Below are 23,425 nucleotides of genomic sequence, written 5' to 3' on the forward strand. Positions count from 1 at the left end.
CCTTTCCCTGTTGATTTTGGAGTAGATGTACTAGGAGGATTTTCTCTTAGTTTTTAATGGACAGACCAATGATTCTTAACCATTGCAGGGGTCTCAGTTCTGAAGTCTTTCCTCCCTTCTCCTCTTTAGTTATTCATCTATTTGGAGACATGATTCCATGTGTCCAAGTCTGACTCCTGATCCTGCTACCTCTACCTTCCAAGTACTAGGGTTACAGACATATGTCACCATGTGTGTTAGTTTGTTAGCGTGTTGCTAGGTATCAGACTTTCATGTGTTAGTAGGCAAACCCTTTACCAACAGAGCTAGTCCCTTACCAGCCCAGACAGTCCTTTTTTTTTTTAAGATTTTTATTTTTTTTTCTCTAATTTCAAATATAGCTTATATGCATTACTGGAAAATATAGAAAGTGTTGAATGTTAAAAGCTGGGCTGGCCAGATGGTGTATTCTCAAACGATGCCTTCCACACATGTCTTACAACCAGAGCTCGATCCGGATGGAGAGAGCTGACTCCTGAAAGCTGGCCTCTGACCTCCACGCATGTGCCATGAGGTTCACACCCAGACATAGGTCATAGGCACTTGCATGATCACACACAATTGTAGGGGCACACATAGTTTATTCTGTGCTTTTCAAAAGTGAGAGTCCATGCCCTCGATAAAGGTGCACCGTGGCAGAGAATCTTTTGTGGTCACTCCTCACTGACCCCGTGGCTGTCTGCCTTACCACAAGAACTCAGACTCGGGGCTCTATGTATCCTGGTGCCCCGTGGTTCTCACACACTGTATGACTTAGCTCTCAGGGTGGCAGCAGTCAGCCCTGAGGAGCACAGTGGGTCAGAACAGCAGACACCAGTGTCTTCCATAAGTGGCCTCAAGGCAGATGTTTGGTTGCAGCTGTGTTGGGCTCAGCTCCAGTAAGCTTCAGAACGAAGGCAGAAGAAGAAAGGATTTTGATGGCAGAAGCTTAAAGCAAGAGGTTGGGGGCGTTGGAAGAGTGTCAGAGAGCAGTTAAGACTTACACCATCTCTAGCACGTTCACTTGTATTAGCCAGTCCATTTACGTGAGTCAGGGTTGGGGAATTAACTCCATACACAGGAAAGGCACATAACTGGCTTTCAGTCTCCCTCCGTGGTAATTCCCACACTCTCCACCTGCAGTTGGAATTTGGAGAGAAAATTGTCACGGGGTTCTGAGAAAGCTGAGGGAATGTGTCCCTGGGGCAGACTGAGATGTCCCGTGGTGTTAGTGGGTCTGTCACATACTTTTGGGGCTATCCATAGCTGCGGTGTCTAGATGGCAGTTTGTCCTTTCGGAGCCACCGTAGTCAGTATAGGTGCTGTCCCTAGCAAGATGTCTGCAAGGGTGCCTGGGTTCTTTTGTGAACTTATCCATGATTGAATGAGATGAACTCCTCAGTAAATTCCACCACGATTGTTTCCCTCCTCGGCAGCTTGGACATGGGGAAACTGGCGCCTTGCGATTTCCTGGTTACTTGTTACTTTGTTTCTTACCCAGACTCACTTCTTTGTTTTGTTTTCTTCTTGTTAGGTTCCCCCTGTACTATGAGCTGAAGATCGCCTTTGTCATTTGGCTGCTGTCGCCCTACACTAGAGGGGCGAGTTTAATCTATAGAAAGTTCCTTCATCCCCTGCTGTCCTCAAAAGAAAGGGTAAGGCGCTCCGGTTACTTCCACGCTGTCTTTAAGCAGTGTGTGTTAGTCAGCGTGTGTTAATAACCAGAGGCTTCTTAACATTGTTCTAAATAAAACTAACTGGGTGAGGTGGTGTGCACCGCGGGAGGCAGAGGCAGGTAGATCTCTGAGTTGGAGGTTAGCCTGGTCTAATATATATCCAGTACCAGGCCAGCCAGGACTACATAGTAAGACCCTGCCTCATAAAACCTGAATTAACATCTATTGTGTGATGCTTTTACTCTTAGCCAGGTTTTGTTTTGGTTTTTTGTTGTTTTGGTTTTTGTGTTTTGTTTATTCGAAACAGGGTTTCTCTGTGTAGCCCTGGCTGCCCTGGAACTCACTTTGTAGACCAGGCTGGCCTCGAACTCAGAAATCTGCCTGCCTCTGGCTCCCAAGTGCTGGGATTAAAGGCGTGCGCCACCACTGCCAAGCCAGTTTTTGTTTTTAAGACAGGATCTTACAGGCTGGTCTGGAGCACCCTATGTAGACCAGGCTGGCCACAAACTCACACAAAAGTCTGCCTATTCACGGTGCTGGGATTAAGGCATACACTACCATACTTTTTTTTCCCTCCGGGCCTCCTATAGCCCAGGCTGGCTTTGAACTTACTATGTAACTGAAGATAACCTCTGTTCTAACTGCTCCTACCTCCCTACGGGGATTTCAGGGGTGCGCTACCACATCTAATTTTACTGTTAATTTTTCTGCCCCCCCCCCCAGGAAATTGATGATTATATTGTCCAAGCCAAAGAACGAGGCTATGAGACAATGGTGAACTTTGGGCGGCAAGGTTTGAATCTAGCAGCCGCAGCTGCCGTCACCGCGGCCGTGAAGGTAAGTTTGCCTTTGTCTGTTTAGCTGGGATTCTCTTGTCAGCAGATTCAGAGAAGTTGCTAGTTGTATTTTAGATCATTATAAAGCTACGACAGAATTTTGTTTCATATTTATTCTAACACTGGAATAACCAAGTAGGTGATTTAATGATATTTTAACACTTCATTTTCTATCCTACTTGGGAATCCAAAGCTCTTAGTTGCTTATAAAATTAGAGGTAGCTAATAAAACATACCTGCAAGTGTTGTTTGGGGGTACAAAGCTCCTCTTTAACCTTCAATAGTTTTGATAAATCACCTTAAGTAACGATGACCATTCTTTTCTTCTTTTCTCTGTATCTTTGATCTCTCTCTCTCAATGCCTTGCTAGGATTTCTGGCTTACTTCACCTCTACTTCAACCAATTTGAGGTAACTGATGATTCAGAATAGAGCATGTGGGAAGTGTGTTCTCGGAACTGGGGCTTGTTCAGTGGCTCACGAATGCTGTAGCTCTTTTTTCAAGCCGAGAAACCGAGGGAACTCCTCCTCTGGAAACCTTCGTCCTGGCTTTCGGCTTTCTTTGCATGGAGTAATCAGTGTGGCTTATTTTCGGTAGCATAGCATAACCGATTTTAAGGGTGTTGTGTATGGGGGGGGAAACAGACTTCACATTGCCGGCTATGACCTTCGACATTGCTGTAAGCAGTTTGCTCATTTTTGTGTGCCTTGGGCGTTTTGTGTGTAACAGGAGGGTGTGGGGGTGACGTGTCTGTGAACGTCCTGATGGCACACAGCACCTGCTCATAGTGGGAACCCAGGAATGTCAGTACCATGCGAATGGCTTACTAATGTGAAATAAGGGGCATTAGTGTGTGGCTCTTCCATCGAGCTCTTGTTCCTTCTTGTTTTAAGATATAGTGTGTGTGTGTGTGTGTGTGTATGTATGTATGTGTATGTATGTGTATGTCTATGTCTATGTGGGTATGCATGTGAGTGCAGGTGCCCATGGAGTCCAGAAGCTTGTCTGTGTGTGTGTGTCTTTGTGTGTCTGTGTGTGTCTGTGTGGGTATGCATGTGAGTAAAGTGCCCATGGAGAATAGATGCTTGCCTGTGTGTCTGTGTGTGTCTGTGTGGGTATGCATATGAGTGCAGGTGCCCATGGAGACCATAATCTTATTTCTGTGTGTGTCTGTTGTGTCTGTGTCTGTGTTTGTGTGGGTACACATGTGAGCACAAGTGCCCATGAAACTAGAAGCTTGTATGTGTGTGTATATGTGTGTGTGCACGTGCATGTGTGTGTGTGTCTGTGTGTTTGTGTTTATATGGGTATGCATGTGAGCACAAGTGCCTATGGAGACTAGAAGCTTGTGTGTATGCACATGCACACGTGCGCGTGTGTATCCGTGTGTTTGTGTTTGTATGGGTATGCATGTGAGTGCAAGTACTCATGGAGACCAGAATCTTATCTGTGTGTGTGTCTGTGTCTGTATTTGTGTGGGTATGCATGTGAGCACAGGCACCCATGGAGAATAGATGCTTGTCTGTGTGTGTATGTGTGTGTGTGTGTGTGTGTTTGTATAGGTATGCATATGAGTATAGGTACCCATGGAGACTAGAATCTTGTCTGTGTCTGTTGTGTTTGTGTCTGTGCTTGTGTGGGTGTGCATGTGAGTGAAGGTACCCATGGAGACTAGAAGCTTGTGTGTATGTGTGTCTGTGTATGTGTCTGTGTGGGTATGCATATGAGCACGGGTGCAGAGAGAGACCAGAAGTGTAGGATTCCCCGGAGCTAGAGTTACAGACAGCTGTGAGCCCCCTACTGTGGATGCTGGAAACTGAAACTGGGTCATCTACAAGAGCAGCAGGCAGTGCTCTTAACTGCACAGCTCAAGTCAGTCTCTTTTTAACTCACCTATGCAATGGAAAGGTATAGTTCAGTCAAGCATCGGTGAAATTGCAGCGTTGAGAGAGTGAGGTTTCCTGAGGGCACTTTCCGTTTGCAGAGACCTTCCCCTCACCCTCAGAGTTAATAGAATCACAAATTGAGAAATCCACATGCTGCTCCTAGCAGTATCGCAGTGAGGACTAAGTGGAGATTCAGGACCTATGTCGATAACTATTGATAATAGTTATTGATTATAGTCGTATGTTGCAATGTTTACTACTGTATAGTTTTCCTCTTTGTGGGCTGGGAAGGGGGTTTTCTTTCCACAGATGGCTAAACACTAACACAGCAACATTTTGAGCTTGTTGAAGCTTATTGGGTTTTGTTTCTTGCTTAATGAAAACACATCGCTGATCACACATCTGCCAAAAAAAGACCACCCAGAAAAATCATCCCTCACAGCTAGACCTTGTGAAAGGAGAGGGCTGATGTGATCATCAGAGAAAAATAAGTCATACACTGTGTTGAGAGCAGTGAGCCTCCGGATCAAAGGGCCTTTATGTCACCCAGCACCACAGGGCAAGAACGACCGTCTCCAAGTAGGGCCGTCTCCACCCCATCCCAACCCCCGCCTCCAAACACCAACAAGGAAGCTAGAATTCTTAGATTTCAGACATTACAAAGTACATCGTGTTCAAATGACCTAGCATCAGAACAGCAGTAAATTTCTAATTAGTGACAGCGGAATCATGAAGCCGGTGTGACGTCACCCATGATGATGTCACCCATGATTCCCTTTTGTAGCTCCGGCCCAAGTTCTAGATTAGTCAAGCCATGAACTTAAAATAATCAAAGAAGAGTAAATTTCTTTTTAAATTATGCAAGCAAACTCATAACACATGCCAACTGCACATACTTTGTCGGGGTGGATGGGGTGGATATGTTCTGTCAAAACTAAAAGAGGGGGGAAAGAAAAAAGAAAAAATGTAAAGTGGTAGGATCTGGGAAATAGGTTATCCAGCATAGAAGGGAGATGGTGGAATTCCCCAGAAAGACACTGTGCATAAAGTCCAAGTATAGATGGTCGGAAATGGATTCTGTGGATCGAAAGTGCCGAGAGAGATGCTTCTGGAATAAACACAGGATCGAAGCATAGAGGAGAGGAGAGAGTAAACTTGATGCTGTGCACGGGTGATACTAATCCTAGCCAGGTATGTGGTGTGACCCGCCAAAGAACTCACGGGGTCCAGACAGCATGTGCCATGCGCCCCCGTGAGCACTACGAGCGTGTATTGGTGACTATACACACAGTAGGACAGCTACGCAAGCAAAAACCAAAAAGGGCAATTATTAGCACTGTGGAACGAAGAAGTATAAATTATATTAGAAGCAAAGTCCAGGGATGGAGCCTGGCCCAGCTCGGCAGTAAGAAGAACACAGACGAAGGAGTTAACAACTGTCATCTTGCTGTGCTGAGAAGCAGGGAGGAGGGAGGGATGTTGAAGGGAAAGCCTGAACTCTTGTAACACAAGTCAGCGGGTTTAGAGTAGTGAGTTCATCTACAGGGGTCTTGGCTTGACCTTGCAGGCCATGTGATTATGTTTATTTACACCTCAAGGACCTTTCTGAACGCAGCTCGTTTAAAAGCTTCAACATGATCCTGTGTAGAGAACTGCAAATTCTGGCTGGGAGGTGGTGGCGCACCACTGTAATCCCAGCACTTGGGATGCGGAGGCAGGCAGATTTCTGAGTTCGAGGCCAGCCTGGTCTACAGAGTGAGTTCCAGGACAGCCAGGGCTACACAGAGAAACTCTGTCTTGAAAAAAAAAAAGAAAGAAAGAAAGAAAAGAAAACTGCAAATTCCATTTCAACTTTAAATGTGCTTTGAGAACACACATGGGGCCATTGTTTTAGTAGTGGTTCTCAGAAATCCTTTCTCGTGTGTTTGCTCCTTGTAAGTATGTATGCTGTGTGTAGGCCTGGTACCCACAGAGGGCAGAAGCAGATGTTAGATCTCCTGGAACTAGAGTTAGAGATTGCTGTGAAGTACTTATGTAGGTGCTGGGAACTGAACCCATGTCTTCTGTAGAAAGCAGCAAGTGTTCTTAACCACTGAGCCGTCCCTCCAGCTCCTGAGACGCATTATGTAATAAAACCGCTTTGTAGGGCATCCCCCCCCCCATCTTGATGTGTATTTGCTAATCCTATCATTGCTTCATGGGACCTCATGGCGTCATTGTGTTCTTAGTCCCTCATTTCATTTCATATCTTGCTTTCACTAGTTTTTACGAAGCCCCCAGCCAGTATGATCCACATTTAATATCTCTCTGTTTAATGTCCAGTCTAAGATGGGGGCTGATGCAGCAGCTGATCAGAAGGTTTCACTCTGTGGCCGCACCGGCTACTTACTTCCTGGCTGTACGCAGTGTCTGGACTGCTAACTGAAACACTTGACCTGTCTTATGTCTGTTAAGACCCTCTATTATTAAGTAATAGTATCTACCTCACAAAGAGACTTTTCTACAAAAATGTCCCAAAAGACAGTCCTGCATCAAGCTTCCTCCTTTGTGATTCGTGGATTTCACATCTATAGTTAATAAGTCAAAATCATATTCCCCACCTCCCGAGCAGGAAACAGAGGCTCCAAAACCATCAGAGACCATGTTATGAACAACAGGCCCACCACGGAAGTGCACTTCCCTGTTGCTGGTGACGCTGGGTCTTTAAGAAAAAAAAGTATCCTTGGGTGAGGTCATGTCATGTTCTCATGGTGACTCCAGGAGTGCCGGACACTCATTAATTGTTGGTTCTGTTGTGTCTATTAAAAACAGTCAGTCACAGTGTTGGATACTATGTAATGTTCACGCTGTTGGCCTCAGGTTATACTGCGCTCATTTTAAAGTGGCTGAAATTAGTTTCATCTGTGGCGACTTTATATGTATTACAAAAGTCTTATTACAAAAGAACTTACTGAAGCAGACATTTCAAATTCAAGTAAATTGGAACCAAACTAAGAAATAGGTCAGGACTGAGGAGAAACTGGAAGAGAAACGATGGCAAAATTTGTGCTTTTTTTTTTAAAAAATAACATTAGTGTGTTAGAAATATATTTTAGGGGTGAAAACTCTTGCACTCTTCTTACGCTGTTTAGAGAACAGTAATTTCCTCCCTAGGATCCCCAGGTTGAATCACCTGAGCATGTCAGAAATGAAAGCAGGAATCTAATCAGAACATTTATTACACCGTAAAGCGGTTATTCTGGAGACGTCGTTCAGTCCCGTGGCCTCATTACCAGGCGTCTGTTCACAAGGTCGGCGCACAAGTTTATTTTGGCTGAGGGAGGCACAAATACATGAAGGCCCTTCAAGGATTCTACTGAGGATGCTCAACATCCCCGCTTCCCATGAGAGATGCAGGTGGCAGGAATGGAGCTGACCGCCGGCCGGCCACGCAGTGAAGGGCAGGTGGAGGGCAGAGGCGTCCAGCTCAGGATTCGCTCCTCTTGTTACACCTCTCTCAGAGACTATATATGAAATAGAGCTCGGAAGTTGCTGAAATCTAATTGGCTTTTTAGACCGCCATTAGCTTCAGTGACCTCTTGCTATCTATTTTAATGACTTTCTGTTTGTGAAAGGATTTTTAGATTTTTTTCAGCCATCGAGCCTTCTCTTTTCTTCAGGGGGTAGAAGGAGTGGCAGGGCGGGGGGATTCAGCCTATTTTCCTACAGTCCACAGAGTCTCTATAGGGTGACTATTCTTCAATAGATATATATAGCTCTCATCTTCAAAACACTTAGATACATCATTCACCAAATGTGAATGAATACACTTGGGTCCATTCCTGGATTTTGTCGGGTTAATTATTGCTTGTCCAGAGGGGAGATTTCCCCAGATACCGCATTCTAGAATACTCAAATTTGTTCTTGATTTTTTTTTTTTAAGTTTGGATCCTGCCCTTTCGCTGCCATAAGATTATATGCAAATCATCTGCACTGATAAGGATTAAATATTCTTCTCATCTATAAAGGGGTTGACATCTAATCTCTAAAACCTGCTACATCTCCAGAATGGTAGTTCCCAAGTGGACATGGCTTCTGCCCCCACCAACACCACCACCACAGGACATTTTCCACCATCACAAATGACAAGGCGCCATCCTAGTGGGGGCCAGGGATGCAGCTTACTGTCTGTCCTACAGGGCAGAAACACTGCAAAGACTTTCCAGCTCAAAAGGGCTGACAGACCCTGCTTCAAAGGGGTGATGATTCCAGAAAAAAAAAAATGAATTAATTAAAAAGCATAGACATGTGTATAACAATTTTGTCTCTATAGGGTGACTATTCTTCAATTGATATATATAGTTCTCATCTTCAGAACACTTGTCCAGAGGGGGAGGTTTCCCCAGTATTGAGAACTAAACTTCACAGCCATTAAATGTTAACACATGTCACAGATGAGGAGAGGCAGAACTGAGCCGGGCAGCGGTGGCGCACGCCTTTAGTCCCTGCACTTGGGAGGCAGAGGCACACGGATTTCTGAGTTCAAGGCCAGCCTGTGTTCCAGGATAGCCAGGGGTACACAAAGAAACACTGTCTCAAAAAAACAAAACAAAACAAAAAGAGGTAGAACTGAATAGCTACCCTACCTGAATGGGAAAGGACAGACAGTAGAATAGAGTCTAACTCACTGGTGCTGACCTAGAACTCAGGACCCTCCTGCCACAGCCTCCCAAGTGCTGGGATTACTGGCATGAGCTAGCATACCCATCTATATGACGCTGACACCTTCGCCCCGATTGACTGGCAAGCTATTTCCATGCTTCCCCACGCCCCACACTTCAAAGTAGCCTCAACATTCTTATCCTTTTTTTTTTTTTAAATCTGCACAAGCCACATAGAAGAAACGGGGACCGGCATTTAATTTAAGCAAAGCCGATATATCTGATAAATGATTAGAATGTCTTGATTTTGCCCTCAACACGGAGACACTGGGCTAGAGAGATGGCTCAGCGGTTAGGAGCGCGAACTGCTCCTGCAGAGGACCAAGACTTCAATGGCCAGCACCGCACTGGGCAGCTCACAACAACCTTCAGCCTCTGGCTTCCATAGGCTCCAACACACACATGCGCAATACCAACCCCCCCCAAGGCACCCGCACAGTTTAAAAAAGTAATTGTAGCCGGGCAGTGGTGGCGCACACCTTTAGTCCCAGCACTCGGGAGGCAGAGATGAGTGGATTTCTGAGTTCAAGGCCAGCCCTGGCTGGCCTACCTCTGCCTACCTCCACGGTGCTGGGATTAGGAGCCTCAAAATTCACAGCACAGAACTTTCTTTTGATGATAGGAGTGAACCATTAGATAACAAAAACCATAGTGACAAACGGATCCGAAATCGTTATCGTGTAAGACATGATTATAACCAAACCTTCTTTAAGCCAGGGTGAGAAGGCCAGGTAACAACTAAGGTGATAGAAATGCCATAACAAAACCCCATTATTCCGTATGCTAATTTCAAAACTAATTTTTTAATGTTTTTTTTTAAACCTTTACTAAATAAGCTGACTGATTCATACTATTAAAGAAATAGTAAAGGAAAGAAATTCAGCCCCGGGCCTCCTTTTTGCATCTTTCCCACGTGCTGCGGGTTCGCAGCCACTTTATGGGTGTGACTGGGATTCTGGGGCGGGGAAGGTATTATAGCCACCCCGCATCCCGTGGCAGGCATAACTCCTGCACTAGTGGACCTTTGTGCTGTCAGTACGACACCAGAGGGAAAAAGTTGCCCTTTGGATGTGGTTGTTTTGTAATGACACCTCTCCCCTGAAACAGTTACGTTGAATAATTACAGATGTATTGAATGCTTTTCAACTTCACAGTGCTCCATTCTTTTTCTCTGTTCTCATTTACCTGGGTTTTTTCTCACTGGAAAAAAAAAAAAAACAACTATACAAAATCCAACTTTCCAGTGTAGTAAGAACTGTTGGACCTTCCAACGCCCTAAAACAAACAGTATATACCCCTTTTTTTCTTATCTTTTTTTCTCTACCATCCTCTTTTTTTCCCCCAAATACTAGTCCTAGGTATGCCAGGCTGGCCTCAAAATCACTTTGTAACTTTGTAGCCTTAACTTCCGAACCTCCTGCCTCATGTCCTGATCACTGGGATGGACAGCAGGCGTGCACCACCAGGCCCTGTTTATTCAGTGTTGGGCCCGAGCCAGGGCTTCCTGCATGCTTGTGCTGAGTAAGCACTCTCACCGAGTGAGCTTGAGCGCCGCCCCTAGCCCTACTTTCTCCTCTTCAGTACAGTCATTTAACTTCCTGGAAGCCTAGATGGTATTAGTTAAGGTACTGATAATACCAGAGTCCGAAACTCAAGAGCTAGATTACAATCCCAGTCTTAAGTGAGTTCTCTGATACCAGAGTTGGGCCTGCTCTGAGTTTTAAGCCTGAGGCAACCAACCTTCTAGTAGGTGAGGGTGGTGCCCCGTTGAGATGCCTGAGAGACTCCTTTGTTCACTACTGAAACCCTGCCGCCTAGGAAGAACTCTTTGGCAATCCCAGCTGTTAAGTTTCTATTGTGATAAAGACCTTGAACCAGAGCAATTTGAGGGAAGGAAAGATTATTTCACAGCCCATGGCTGGGAGAAGTCTGGGAAGGAATTCGAGGAAGGAACTGAAGCTGGGGCCATCCAGGGGTGCTGTTTGTGGCTTGCTTCCCAGTGTTGACTTAGCCTGCTGTCTTATACCACCTACCCAGGCTAGCACCGCCCTCCCAGTCTTTAATCAAGAAAATGCACTACAGAGCTGCTCACAGGCGGGCGTGCAAGTGAGATGGCATTTCCTCAATTGAGGTTCCTCTACCCAGATAACTCTGGCTTGAGTCAGATTGTGGGAGAGGAAAAAAAAATAGGCATAAATCGAATAAATACTTAGTCTGCGTGTTAATGACCTGCTCGATCTAAGACTATATTTTAGATGCACTAGTAGAGCAGAAACCTAGGACTTCTCCCCATCTTCTGGTTTCTTAACATCTTGCTCTGGTAGCAAACACACCATACAACAGTACTCTAGCTCATTTGTGAAGTAGGTATTATGTACTGAGTGTACCAGTTAAAAGCACCACAGCTTGCAGTAGAACAATTACTAATCTAGTCCATACTCAGGGCCACTTCATTGAAAACAGCCCTAGAAATTGTACTCAAGGGACTGGAAGGGGTGGCTGAGGTCTTAAGAGCGCCAGCTGCTTTATTCTAAAGGACCCCTGACGGCTTCCCAGCACCCACATGGTGGCTCACAACCAGCTATAATTCCAATTCCAGGGCCTCTGGTACACTTCCTGGCCTCCACAGGCACTGTGTGCACGTGGTACACAGACATATATTTAGGGAAAGCATCCATACACATAAAAGAAACAGGTAAGTCTTAGAATTCGAACTCCAGATAGGCGCCTCCTGGTTACAACCTGTCTTAGTCAGCTTCCTGAGCAATATGTCTGTTGACTCACAAGCTAGAAGAGGTTTTAGTCCATCACTGGTGGACACTGTTGCTTGGACCTCCATCAGTCAAATCAGCGTATGGTAATTCAGCAGTATACTTCCCCCCTGACAGCTGGAAGGTTGGGTTCCTGGGATCACCTTCAAGGGCACATCAAATCGTCTTCTTTCATCGGTCACCAACTCTTGAAGGCCTGGCAATAGCTGTACAGGCTGGGGACACAGGCCTTTGAGGAAACATTTAAGACCCAAGTGACACTATGTGGACTTCCATGCCTTTTGTGGGAAGTATGGGAGGGCTAAAGCCGTCGACTATTGAGAGGATTCACAGAAAGAGGAAAGGTACAGAGAACTACGGCGCTGAGGGAGGAAGGCATCTTTGAGACGGGCACAGGCTCTTCCCTGCCCTGTGTTTCCAAAGTATCTTGCTCCCCACCTTCGTTAGGACTGAATGCTGTCAGCTGGGCGGTGGTGGCGCATGTCTTTAATCCCAGCATTTGGGAGGCAGAGGCAGGAGGATTTCTGACTTCGAGGCCAACCTGGTCTACAGAGTGAGTTCCAGGACAGCCAGGGCTACACAGAGAAATCCGCCTGCCTCTGCCTCCCATCTCCTTCCCTTCTTAAGTGGGATCCGGGAATCAAAGTTCCCTCAGGTTTGCCTGGAAAGGACTTTTACCCACTGAACAACCTCATCATCCCCTAAAGAATTTTTATGTATTTATTTGAGACAGGGTCTCTCATGTAGCTCTGGCTGGCCTGGAACTTTCTATGTTCTCTATGTTCCAGACTGAGCTCAAACTCAGGGATCCACCTACCTCTGCCTCCCAAGTGCTGGGATCAAGGGCGTAGGCCACCATACCTGACTCGAAAAATCAAATTTTAAATGTGTGAAATCCACTTATTTTCTTGAGGAAGTGGACTTTAAAGATTCTTGTTTTTAAATATAATTTTTTATATTTTATGTAAGAGTGTTTGCCATTATGTATGTATATGCACCACATGAATCCTTGGTTGCTGCCCAGGGAGGTCAGAAGAGGGTATCCAGTCCCCTGGAATTAGAGTTACAGATGATCTGCTATGTGGGTGCAGGGAATTGAACCTGGGTCCTCTACAAAAGCAATGAGTATTCTCAGCCACTGAGCTTTCTCTCCAGCTCCGACTTGATGCATTCAGACCATAGGCAACTCAGACCATAGGGTGGAAGTACAAAGCTTACCTTGGGAGTAGGAACGGCGTGTGGTTTGACATAGTAGGTTATCAGTGACCAGCTGTGCTGAATCACGACACGGGAACTGAAGAGCCACGTCTTCAGGGCTAAATGCAAGTGGAAAGAAATGCCCAAATGTTTGTAACACCTTTAACTTGGAAGTTTAGAGATGAACCATTATGGGCGAGTTTCCATGGCAATGTTATAAGTAGAGGCAATCATAAATTCACATGCGTGAGAGGAAATGATCAGTGTTAAAGGCTTGAGACGAGTATTTTTAGTCTAGCTATAAATAAAACAATGAATCATCCGTATGCTATGCAGATTTAAAGTGGGTAGATTTAGGGTTTTTTTTTTTTTCTTTTAACAAAGCTTCATAGTTTAGGGAGCTATATCTTAAGATTCAGAGAAATGTCTCCATGAAAGCAGTTTGGTGACGGGAACTGTCAGACACTGTGTGTGTGTGTGGTGGGGATGCTCTCTGCGATGGTCGTATGTGTGTGGTGGGGATGTTTTTTCTATGATGGCCATGCTGGGATGCTGTCTGCAATAGCTGTACTGGGGTGCTCTCTGTGATGGTCGTGCTGAGATGCTCTCTGCAATGGCTGTGTTGTTAACACTGCAGTCACAGACAGCCATTAACATCTCTAGTGTGGCCGTGCGAGGAGAGGACTGAGTTTTCATCTGATCTCATTTTAATTAATTTACGTTTAAACGTTGGCCTGTACCTGTCATATCGGCAAGACAGAAATAGGAGGTGGAGAGCCAGCTCAGTGGTTAAGGACATGAACTGATCTTCCAGAGGACCAGACTCACTTCCGGACATCCACAGGACACCCACACGGTGGGTCGGTGCCTGTACCTCCAGGTCCAGGGAATCCAACAGCCTCTTCTGGACTCTGAGGGAACTACACCATATAGTGTGTATACATAAGTGGAGGTACATAAAATAAAAATAAGCCAACCTTGTACAAAGATAAAACAACATATACAGTGATGAGTGAGTCTCACTAGATTATTCCTTGTCTGAAGATGGCTGCATATGCAAAATTCTTTGACTCCTAACTTTTTCTACCTGCTTCTAGGTAGAGCTATTACCGTTCCTGACAAAGCCTCGCCCAAAACAGTGCGAAAACAGAGCAAAAGAGTCCTTTTACTCTTACTATCCCAGAATACAGAACTACAGCTCAAAATTACGGATGCTATTTTCTCTGAAGTTAATCTCATTATACTTTAAAAAAAAATCTTAAAGTTTAGCATAAAGTTAAAATGCTTAGAATAAAATGTGTTAATATAATGGCATACTTTGAAATGTATGAAAAAGCAGAATGAATTAGTATTTAGATAGTAGCTAGGTCATAAAGAAACTATAAACCAATGTGAGGTGTTGAAGAAATATAAACAATGTGTGGTATTTGCGGTAGAAGAATGCAGGGATGTTATTTATTTGGCAAAATGTTACTGTGTTTTACAGCAAAGAACTTGTATGATAAATGTAAGCATACTAAGTATTTGAAAGTATCTTTTTCTCAGACCTTTCCACTTCTCTATTAAATAGAGCCAAGGAGCAATAACAGAGCGTCTGCGAAGCTTCAGCATGCACGATCTGACGGCTATCCAGGGGGATGAGCCCGTGGGACACAGACCCTACCAGACTTTGCCAGAAGCGAAGAGGAAGGGCAAGCAAGCCACTGAGTCATCAGGTACGCCTGTCCGGCGTGATGCAAGGTAGCCTTTCATAAATGGGGCAAGGGTCAGGACGGATGCCAAGGAATACACAGGGCTGGACCCAGAACTGACGCGGCTTTGTCATCTACTGTTGTTGACACAGAGGATCGAGTAGCCCATGCTGGCCTCAGGCTCGCTGTATAGGTGAAGCTGTCTTCAACTTCTTTGGTTTTTGGCTTTTGAAGACAGGATTTCTCTGTGTAGCCCTGGCTGTCCTGGAACTCTCTCTGTAGACCAGGCTGGCCTCAAAGTCACAGAGATCCACCTTCCTCTGCTTCCCTAAGTGCTGGGATTAAAGATGTGCACCACCACTGTCCACCATGTCATCCTCCTACCCCCCAACTAGGGTTAATGGGTCCTGAGGATAAAGGAAAGTCTTCTGTTCTCCATATACACCATAAACCACACACACACACACACACACCAGAACATACACTACACACACATACACATTCCACACACACAACACCAGAACACACACACCACCACCCCACACACATACACACCCCACACACACCAGAATATACACTCTACACACACACACACAACACACACACACTCCACACACACAACACCAGAACACACACACCAGACACACCCCACACCTCCACACCCCCACACACCAACCCCTCTCACACACACACCACCCCAGACCTGTGCACACAAGAAAACAGCGAAGCTTCCGTCAGAGAAACATGAGCATATAACCATGAATTCCACTGCCTGACTTGTTTTCAATGTCTTAATCCTCCTGCCTCTACCTCCCCAGTGCTAGGACTTGCGGGTGTGAGCTCCACACCTAGCAAAACTGACCTATTTTAAGTACCTATTTGGGGGTTTGTTATTTTGTGTGTTGTCTGTCTGTTTTCCAGACAGGGTGTCATAGCCCGGGCTGGCCAAGAGTGACTGAGAACTTCCTTTCCTCTTGCTCCTACCTCCCAAGTGTTAAGCTCCAATGTGCAGCACCACACTCGGCCTAATCCAAGGCTAGGGATGGAATCCAGAGTCCTGCAGACGCTAGACAAACATTCTGCCAGCTGAACTGTCCCTGGCCCAAGCATCTGTCTTTGAGCTTCCGTTTTACCTGTGGCCGCTTTTCTCCAGTTTTCTCTGAAGTCAGACCGCTACTTGCCTATGGCTGCCCACAAAAATTTCGCAGCTGAGAACAGAGCCTCGTAGGCACCTTTGAGTTTTTAGGAGCTGTACATGCAGTTCCCAGCTCATCCCTGCTCTAGGTCTGACTGGTCATCAGCACTCTCGGTTCAGATTGTGGACTGACATCCACAGGTCAGAGAGACGTCTTAAGCAGATGACACACGCTAATCCAAGAGCTAGCGTGGAGGCCTCTTCTGCAGAAATGATGCGCCTGGCATAGTTACTGTGTTTTGTGCTCTTAATGAACTGGTGTGGCCTTGGAAGCATTGCACATAAACAAGCAGAGTCCCTTAATCCCGTATCGTGTCTGCGGCTGTCTTCTTGAGTCTGCACTGAAAACTAAGATGCTGAGGACTTTTTTTATTATAGTGTCCATCATCCTTTCAAAAACGTTAAGTTCTCCTTAGAGGGAGACTGAAAAGTCATCATTTATAACTCAAGCTAATTTTAAAAATAAAGTAGTAGCCCCTCCCTATGTCTGTCTTTTAACAAGATGGAGTTTTGTCATGTAGCCCAGGCTGGCCTTGAGCTCTTAGCCATCCTCCTGCTTCAGCTGTTAGCTTGCACAGGTAGTAAAAGTTCCTCTTCAACTAGTGAAGGTCGGGGCTGGAGAGACAGCTCACTGATTAAGAGTGCTCACTGCTCTTGAAAAGACCCACCATGATTCCCAGCTGCCTTAGCTCCAACCCCAGGGGATCCAACACCTCTGGCCTCAATGGGCGCCAGAACTACTTGCGCATACCCATGCGCAGATACGTGTACATATATGTAATCAAAAATATAAAACTAAATCTTTCACTTTTTCCCAAGAATGAATAATGCTTAAAATAGTGGCCATTGTCTGAAAGGTTACATTCAAACCAACCATTGATTTAAAAAAAAAAAAATAGTGCTTTTAAGACTGAAGACCTGAGGATGGGCTATGGCTCAGTTGGTAGAGTGCCCGTCTAGCATGCAGAACATCCCCAGTTCCATCCCTTTGTCTGGGCAGAGGCAGGTAGAGCTCTGAGTTTGAGGCCAGCCTGAGATCCTTTCAAAAAAAAAAAAAAAGGAAGCCAGACGGTGGTGGCGCACGCCTGTAATCCCAGCACTCTGGGAGGCAGAGGCAAGTGGATTTCTGAGTTTGAGGCCAGCCTGGTCTACAGAGTGAGTTCTAGGACAGCCAGGGCTACACAGAGAAACCCTGTCTCGAACAACCAAAAACAGAGAGGGGGGGGGGGGAGAGGGAGGGAGGGAGGGAGGGAGGAGGGGGAAAGAGAGAGAAAGGGGGGGGGGATGGGGGGGTGGGGGGGTGGGGTGGGGGTGGGGGGGTGGGAAGGAACGAATGAAAGACATAGGTGATATATAGATACATAGAAGACATAAGTGATATATAGATACATAGAAGACATAGGTGATATATAGATACATAGAAGACATAGGTGATATATAGATACATAGAAGACATAGGTGATATATAGATACATAGATAGGCAGGTTAAAAAAAAAAACAAGAAGCCCCTTGTAAATTGTACAGAAGGGGTTCAGATTTTCAACACAGCCTAGGCAAGAAATATACAGAAAAGAGTTTTGGCTCCAAAGATATTCCAAATTAAGATAGTAGATTAATAATAATTTTTATCCTCCCAGAACATTCTCAACCAACAGTCCTAATGTATTACAATGTAACAAAATGCCCCCAACCAGTTGCCTAGAACCATCAGTCTCCTTTTGGATCACATTGTTGGGTAACTGGGCTCTGCAAAGTGGTTCTGTTTAGGGTCTCATGCAGCTGTGCTCAAACAGCAGCTGGGACTGGGGCCACCCTCCCCCCTCCCCCCAAGAAGAGCTCACACGTGTCTGTCAGGGCTTGGAAAAGCCCAGCAGCAGGTGTCTGAAGCAAGGAGGCCTCTCAGACAAGCCTGTGTGTCCGCTCTGTATGGGCCTCAGACTCAGAGGCCGGCTGGAGTCACCTGGCAGCTGCGGTTCCCACAGCCAGTGTCCAGCGAGATGCTGGCAGGGATCCCACTGTACGCCTTCACCACATGATTGGTGGTGATTTGTGGAGGCAGCTACAAAAGCCTGGGAAGTTGAGGGGAAGGAGGAAGCCATGGACCGGCCTCTTGGGCTTTGTATGAGTTTAAAATGAACTAGCCATCTCGGGTGACAGTCTGCCAAGCAAGCGTTCGGAGCTGCATATAACAGGATAGTTCCTCGAATTCGTAGTGACTACAGCCAAGTACCTACAAGAAGTAGGAAACGAAATGACAATGCATTGGCCAAGAAAACTAATGTTAGATTCTAGGGGGGCAGGGAAATCAGACACTATAACTCAGTGCCTGTTTTTTGAGCTTGTGTTGTAGAGGCACAGTAAACAGTGGTAAGGATTAAGATGTTTTGTTTTGTGTGTGTGTGTGTTTGTTCTGTTGTTTGGTTGGGGAGTGGCATTATTATTTGTTTAGTTTTAATTTATTATTCAGTCAGAAATAACACAGTACTCTCATTTTGAAAAATTAAATAATACATTGGAAAAGCCTCTAAAAATGGCAACCTCTGGGTTTTTTTTTTCTGATTTGTTTATATTCTACAAGGATAACTTTTGTTTGGTTTTTTTGTTTGTTTGTTTGGTTGGTTGGTTTTTTGGATTTTGTTTTTTTTTTTCGAGACAGGGTTTCTCTGTATAGCCCTGGCTGTCCTGGAACTCACTCTGTAGACCAAGCTGGCCTCGAACTCAGAAATCCGCCTGCCTCTGCCTCCCAAGTGCTGGATTACAGGTGTGCGCCACCACCACCCTGCTTACAAGGATAATTTTTAAATAAATATTTGGTAGTTTAAAAAAAGAAAGGAAAATTAAAATTATGTAAAAGCCTGCTTTCTGTGACATATAGTTGTCTGGGCACTGCCAACAAGGAGCAGAGGAACTTGGTACCAAGCACGGTGACTTAGTTACGTGGTGGAAGGGAAGAACCACCTCTTGCAGTGTGTCCTTGAAGATCACATGTGGCCAGGCATGACCGTGCACACCCTTAAAGAAATGTACCTGTTTTTTTAAGAGGGGACAGATAGGACTGAGAGGATAAGTTCGTGGTTAATCGCACATACTGCTCTCCCACCAGTTTATTTCCCAGCAACCACTTTGCTCAGTTCATCCTTTAATTCCTGCTCCGGGAGCTCTGGCGCCCTCCTCTGGCTTCTGCAGGCACCTGCACCTACATGCACATGCCCACCCAGAGACACATATATGCATAATGTAAAAATGTAGAATAGCCAGGTGTTGGTGGTGCACGCCTTTAATCCCAGCACTCTGGGAGGCAGAGACAGGTGGATTTCTGAGTTCGAGGCCAGCCTGGTCTACAGAGTGAGTTCCCGGACAGCCAGGGCTACACAGAGAAACCCTGTCTCCAAAAAAAAAAAAAAAGTAAATGAATCTTTAAAAACCTGGTGGTGGTGCATGCCTTTCGGCACAGTGTGTGGGAGGCAGGGGCAGGCAGATGCCTACAGAGCGAGTTCCAAGACAGCCAGGCCTACACAGAGAAACCCTGTCTCGAAAAAACAATAAATGAATAAAAAAGTAATAATAGTAATCTTTTAAAAATAAAACAAGCCCACTCACAACACCTTGACACTTCTTATAGTGCCTATGGCTTCATCTTCCCATAGACACGGAATCTCCCTGGCTTCTCTCAACTTCTCCCATCAGCCTCTGCTGCCCTCCACATTCAGGCTGGCTTCTTCCTGGGATGCACTGTTTCTTAACCACTAGAGGAAAACAAGGGATTCCAGCCAAAATAATGCCTGGTCCTGCTTCCAAATCCATCCTGACTTCTAGCCTAGATGCTTGGCAGGCCTAAAACTGTACTTGCCTGATATATAATTAAAGTCATTTATGTCATTATGAGAGTAAAAAGCGTATTAGCAGCTGCTCCCAGTTTGGATTGTAAGTCTCAGATTCTGTGTGTCCAGGGAGAGCTGACTGGTGACATTTACTCCATGTCATTTTCTGGACAGAAAAAAATCCATCCCTACTTCCTCCTGGGCCCTTATCTTCATTCCTTATCTTTATTAGAAAGGGATTTAAAACCTCCCGGGGCCATGTGACTGCACCGGTCTCCACGACCTCAGTCTGGCCCTTGTCTGGCTTCCCCTCCCCCCTCTGGGACTGGTTTTGGTTCTCAGTACTCATCACCCCCCCCCCCCCCCCCCCGGGCTTGTTAGAGATGCTCACTAGCCCCCACCCCAGGGCTGGTGATTCACCTGCTCCAGGGTAGAACCCAGCGAGGGTGAACTGTCTGGTTATCCCGACCGGACAAGCTAATGTCTGAGGCCTTTCCCTGCGGCAGCCAGCAGGGTGCTCTTGCTCCTGACTCCCAAGCCTGGAGAACTTCTAGACCTCTTACAGTAGCCAGCCCTCCTGGATGTTTGCATAGCGGTCAGACATAAGTGATTAAAGGTCCACATAACAGCCCATCAGCTGGCCCTCTGGTCCCTGGCTGACCTTGGTGATGGGTGTCTCCTCTAAGATCTATCATCTGAAACCTCCCAGGCCTCATCAGCGCTGTAAGTGTCCCAGGGAACTCACTTACCCAACTATAGCCGCTTTGGTTCCCTTGTCATTCTAAGTGGACCCACAATGTGATGAGTGGGGGAGGGGCCTTCGGTCTTAGTTAAAATCAAAAGCACAAAGGACAGCCTAAAACACACCGTGGGGGTTGCTTACAACTCTAATACCTAATCTAGTCCTTTTTTTCTGTTTTTTTTTTGTTGTTGTTGTTGTTTTCTTGTTATTGTTTTCATTTTTAACAAATTGTGGGTATTAACCACATTGTTTGAGAATTTTTAGAAGATTCAGTGCTATTGTTGTTTGGTTTAGTTTTCGGTATGTGTGTGTCTCTGTGTCTCTGTGTGTGTGTCCGTGTGTCTTTGTGTGTGTGTGTCTGTATATGTGCGTCTCTGTCTGTGGGTCTGTGTGTATGTCTGTGTGTGTGTCTGTTGTGTCTCAGTGTGTCTGTGTGTGTGTATTGATTGGCTTTGTTCTTGACTGTTGTTTCAGTTTAGCATTTTGTTTTGTTTTTGTTTTTCCAAGACAAGGTTTTACGGTGTAGCCCTGGCTGTCCTGGAACTCACTCTGTTGACCAGGCTAGCCTCGAACTCAGAGATCCCCTGCCTCTGCCTCCCAGGCTGGGACGGAATGTGCACCATACCTGGCTGGGTCTGGCTTTTTCAATCTTATATATTATTATTTTATGTCTTTGTGCACTTAGAGGTCAAAGGACAACTTTGGGAGTCATCCTCTCCTTCTGCCTCTTCCCGTGCCATCTCAAACGCAGGTTGAGTCATCTTGGCAGGCCTAGTTTTGTTATTTTGACCTTGTAGCCCACGCTGGCCTTAAACACACATCAGGCCTTTTCTCTGCGTCCTGAGTCCTTGATGCTGCAGGCGAGCATCACTCCCGACTGTGAGCTGTGTGTTCTCTATGGCTCTCTGCTGTTGTCCTTTGAGGCAGGGTCTCTCTCCCTCAACGTGGGGCTCATGTATTTCTGCTAGGCTGACAACCTGGAAGTCCCCAGACATCCTCATGTCTCTTGTCTCTGTGCATGCCTCTATACATACACACACAGCAGAGGAGTTGTGGGAATCCAGCGATCCATGCCCAGACTTTTACTTCAATGCTAGGATCTGGACCAGGTTTACCTGTACAAGAGCTCCTACCCACCCTTATCCCCAGCCCTCTGGCTTATTTTTTTTAAATATATATATAATTTATATATATACATATATAATTTATATATATTCATATTGAAATGAGAGCGGGCTGCTGGGCGTGGCACCATCACTATGAATCCCAACCCAGCCTGGGCTACAGAAGGAGACCCATCTCCAAACCGTATTAAGCCATGAGTAAAACTAATCAGGGAGAAGTTCACGGAGGAAATGAGTCTTGCAATCTTTATCTAGAATGGTGCACAAAGCAAAAGTTCGCCGGGAAGGGCCAGGAACGCTTTCCAGCCGAGCAGGAGGAGAGAGCCCACAGACAGACCCTCAGTGGCAGGCCGAGGAAGAGGCAGGCTCACTGGTGCCCTCTGACTAAAACACTGGTCCTGTCCATCTGTTTAGCCTATGGAATTCCACTGAAAGATGGAAGTGAGCAAACAGACGAAGAGGCGGAGGGGCCGTTCTCCGATGACGAGATGGTGACTCACAAGGGGCTGAGGCGGTCCCAGAGCATGAAGTCCGTCAAGACCATCAAAGGCCGCAAAGAGGTCAGTGTGCATTGGGTGAAGCCTTTCCTAAGGGCGCGTGCGAGGGATTTCCTCCTACTTTATCACTGCAGCTGTGAGATCATCAGCGGTTGAAGGATTCAAATGAGAGTGTAGCATTATAGTTAAAATTTTATTTTACTTTATTAAAAGCAGGTGTGTTAGGGATCTCCAGGGACATCTTTTTTTTTTTTACTGGAAATGGCATTCTCACATAACAAACCCCACGGTTCGGGGGTGGTGGTGCACGCCTGTAATCCCAGCACTCTGGGAGGCAGAGGCAGGCAGATTTCTGAGTTCGAGGCCAGCCTGGTCTACAGAGTGAGTTCCAGGACAGCCAGGGCTATACAGGGAAACCCACGGTTATTGTGAATCGCTGTTGCTGCCCTGCACCTAAGCAAGGACAGCTACTGACAGAATGAACTGTGTCATTTTTGCTTTCAATAAGCCCAACATGATGGTTAAATAGTAGCCATTTACCTGTGATCACAAGGTGTCATTGGGCTAAGAAAAGGAAGGAGGAGACAGGTTCGTTGACTTTGTACTCAGCAAAGCCTAAGTATTAAGTCAGTGTCTTTTTTTTTTTTTCTTTTGGATTTTTGGTTTTTTCGAGACAGGGTTTCTCTGTGTAGCCCTGGCTATCCTGGAACTCACTCTGTAGACCAGGCTGGCCTCGAACTCAGAAATTCGCCTGCCTCTGCCTCCCAGAGTGCTGGGATTACAGGCGTGCACCACCACTGCCCGACTAAGTCAGTGTCTTTATCTGAGATTGGTAATATCATATGCTACATACAGCCATCACATCACATCACATCACAAACTACAAGTCTGGGGGGTTCTTAGTAAGGAGGATGCTTGCAAGGGAGTTGCTTTGATGACTGGCTGACTGGTTGGTTGGTTGGTTGGTTGGTTGAATTTTGGTTGACTAATTGGTCAGTTGGTTAATTGATTTGGGTGCTATATTAACAATTGAACCAAGGACCCCATGCAGGCTATGCAAGAACTATACTTACGAGCTACATTAGCAGCACATTTAGTTTTGAGGTAAGAAAGAACTCAATAAGTTGTCCCTACTGGCCCTGAGCTCATTCTGTGGCCCAGGTAGATCTTGAATTCACAGTCTTCCTGCCTGGGCCTCCCAAGCAGCTGACAAGGAAGCTAATTCTTTAAGTCAGGTGAGTTAAACCGTTACTATGGTGATGAAATGTTA

The 23,425-nt window shown here is 45.8% G+C and overlaps 1 protein-coding gene across 1 annotated transcript in view; it reads left to right on the plus strand.

Moving 5' to 3' along the window:
* The window catches only part of Reep3 (receptor accessory protein 3), a 90,286-nt gene that overhangs the window by 62,346 nt on the left and 4,515 nt on the right, over positions 1-23,425 (plus strand). The window contains exons 4-7 of the mRNA XM_052163911.1: positions 1,553-1,673; positions 2,418-2,531; positions 14,655-14,799; positions 22,073-22,218. Coding sequence (XP_052019871.1) covers positions 1,553-1,673; positions 2,418-2,531; positions 14,655-14,799; positions 22,073-22,218 — 526 coding nt within the window. The remainder of the gene's footprint in view (positions 1-1,552; positions 1,674-2,417; positions 2,532-14,654; positions 14,800-22,072; positions 22,219-23,425) is intronic.

Source organism: Apodemus sylvaticus, chromosome 19 (genome assembly GCF_947179515.1).
Source record: "Apodemus sylvaticus chromosome 19, mApoSyl1.1, whole genome shotgun sequence".
Lineage (NCBI taxonomy): Eukaryota > Metazoa > Chordata > Mammalia > Rodentia > Muridae > Apodemus > Apodemus sylvaticus.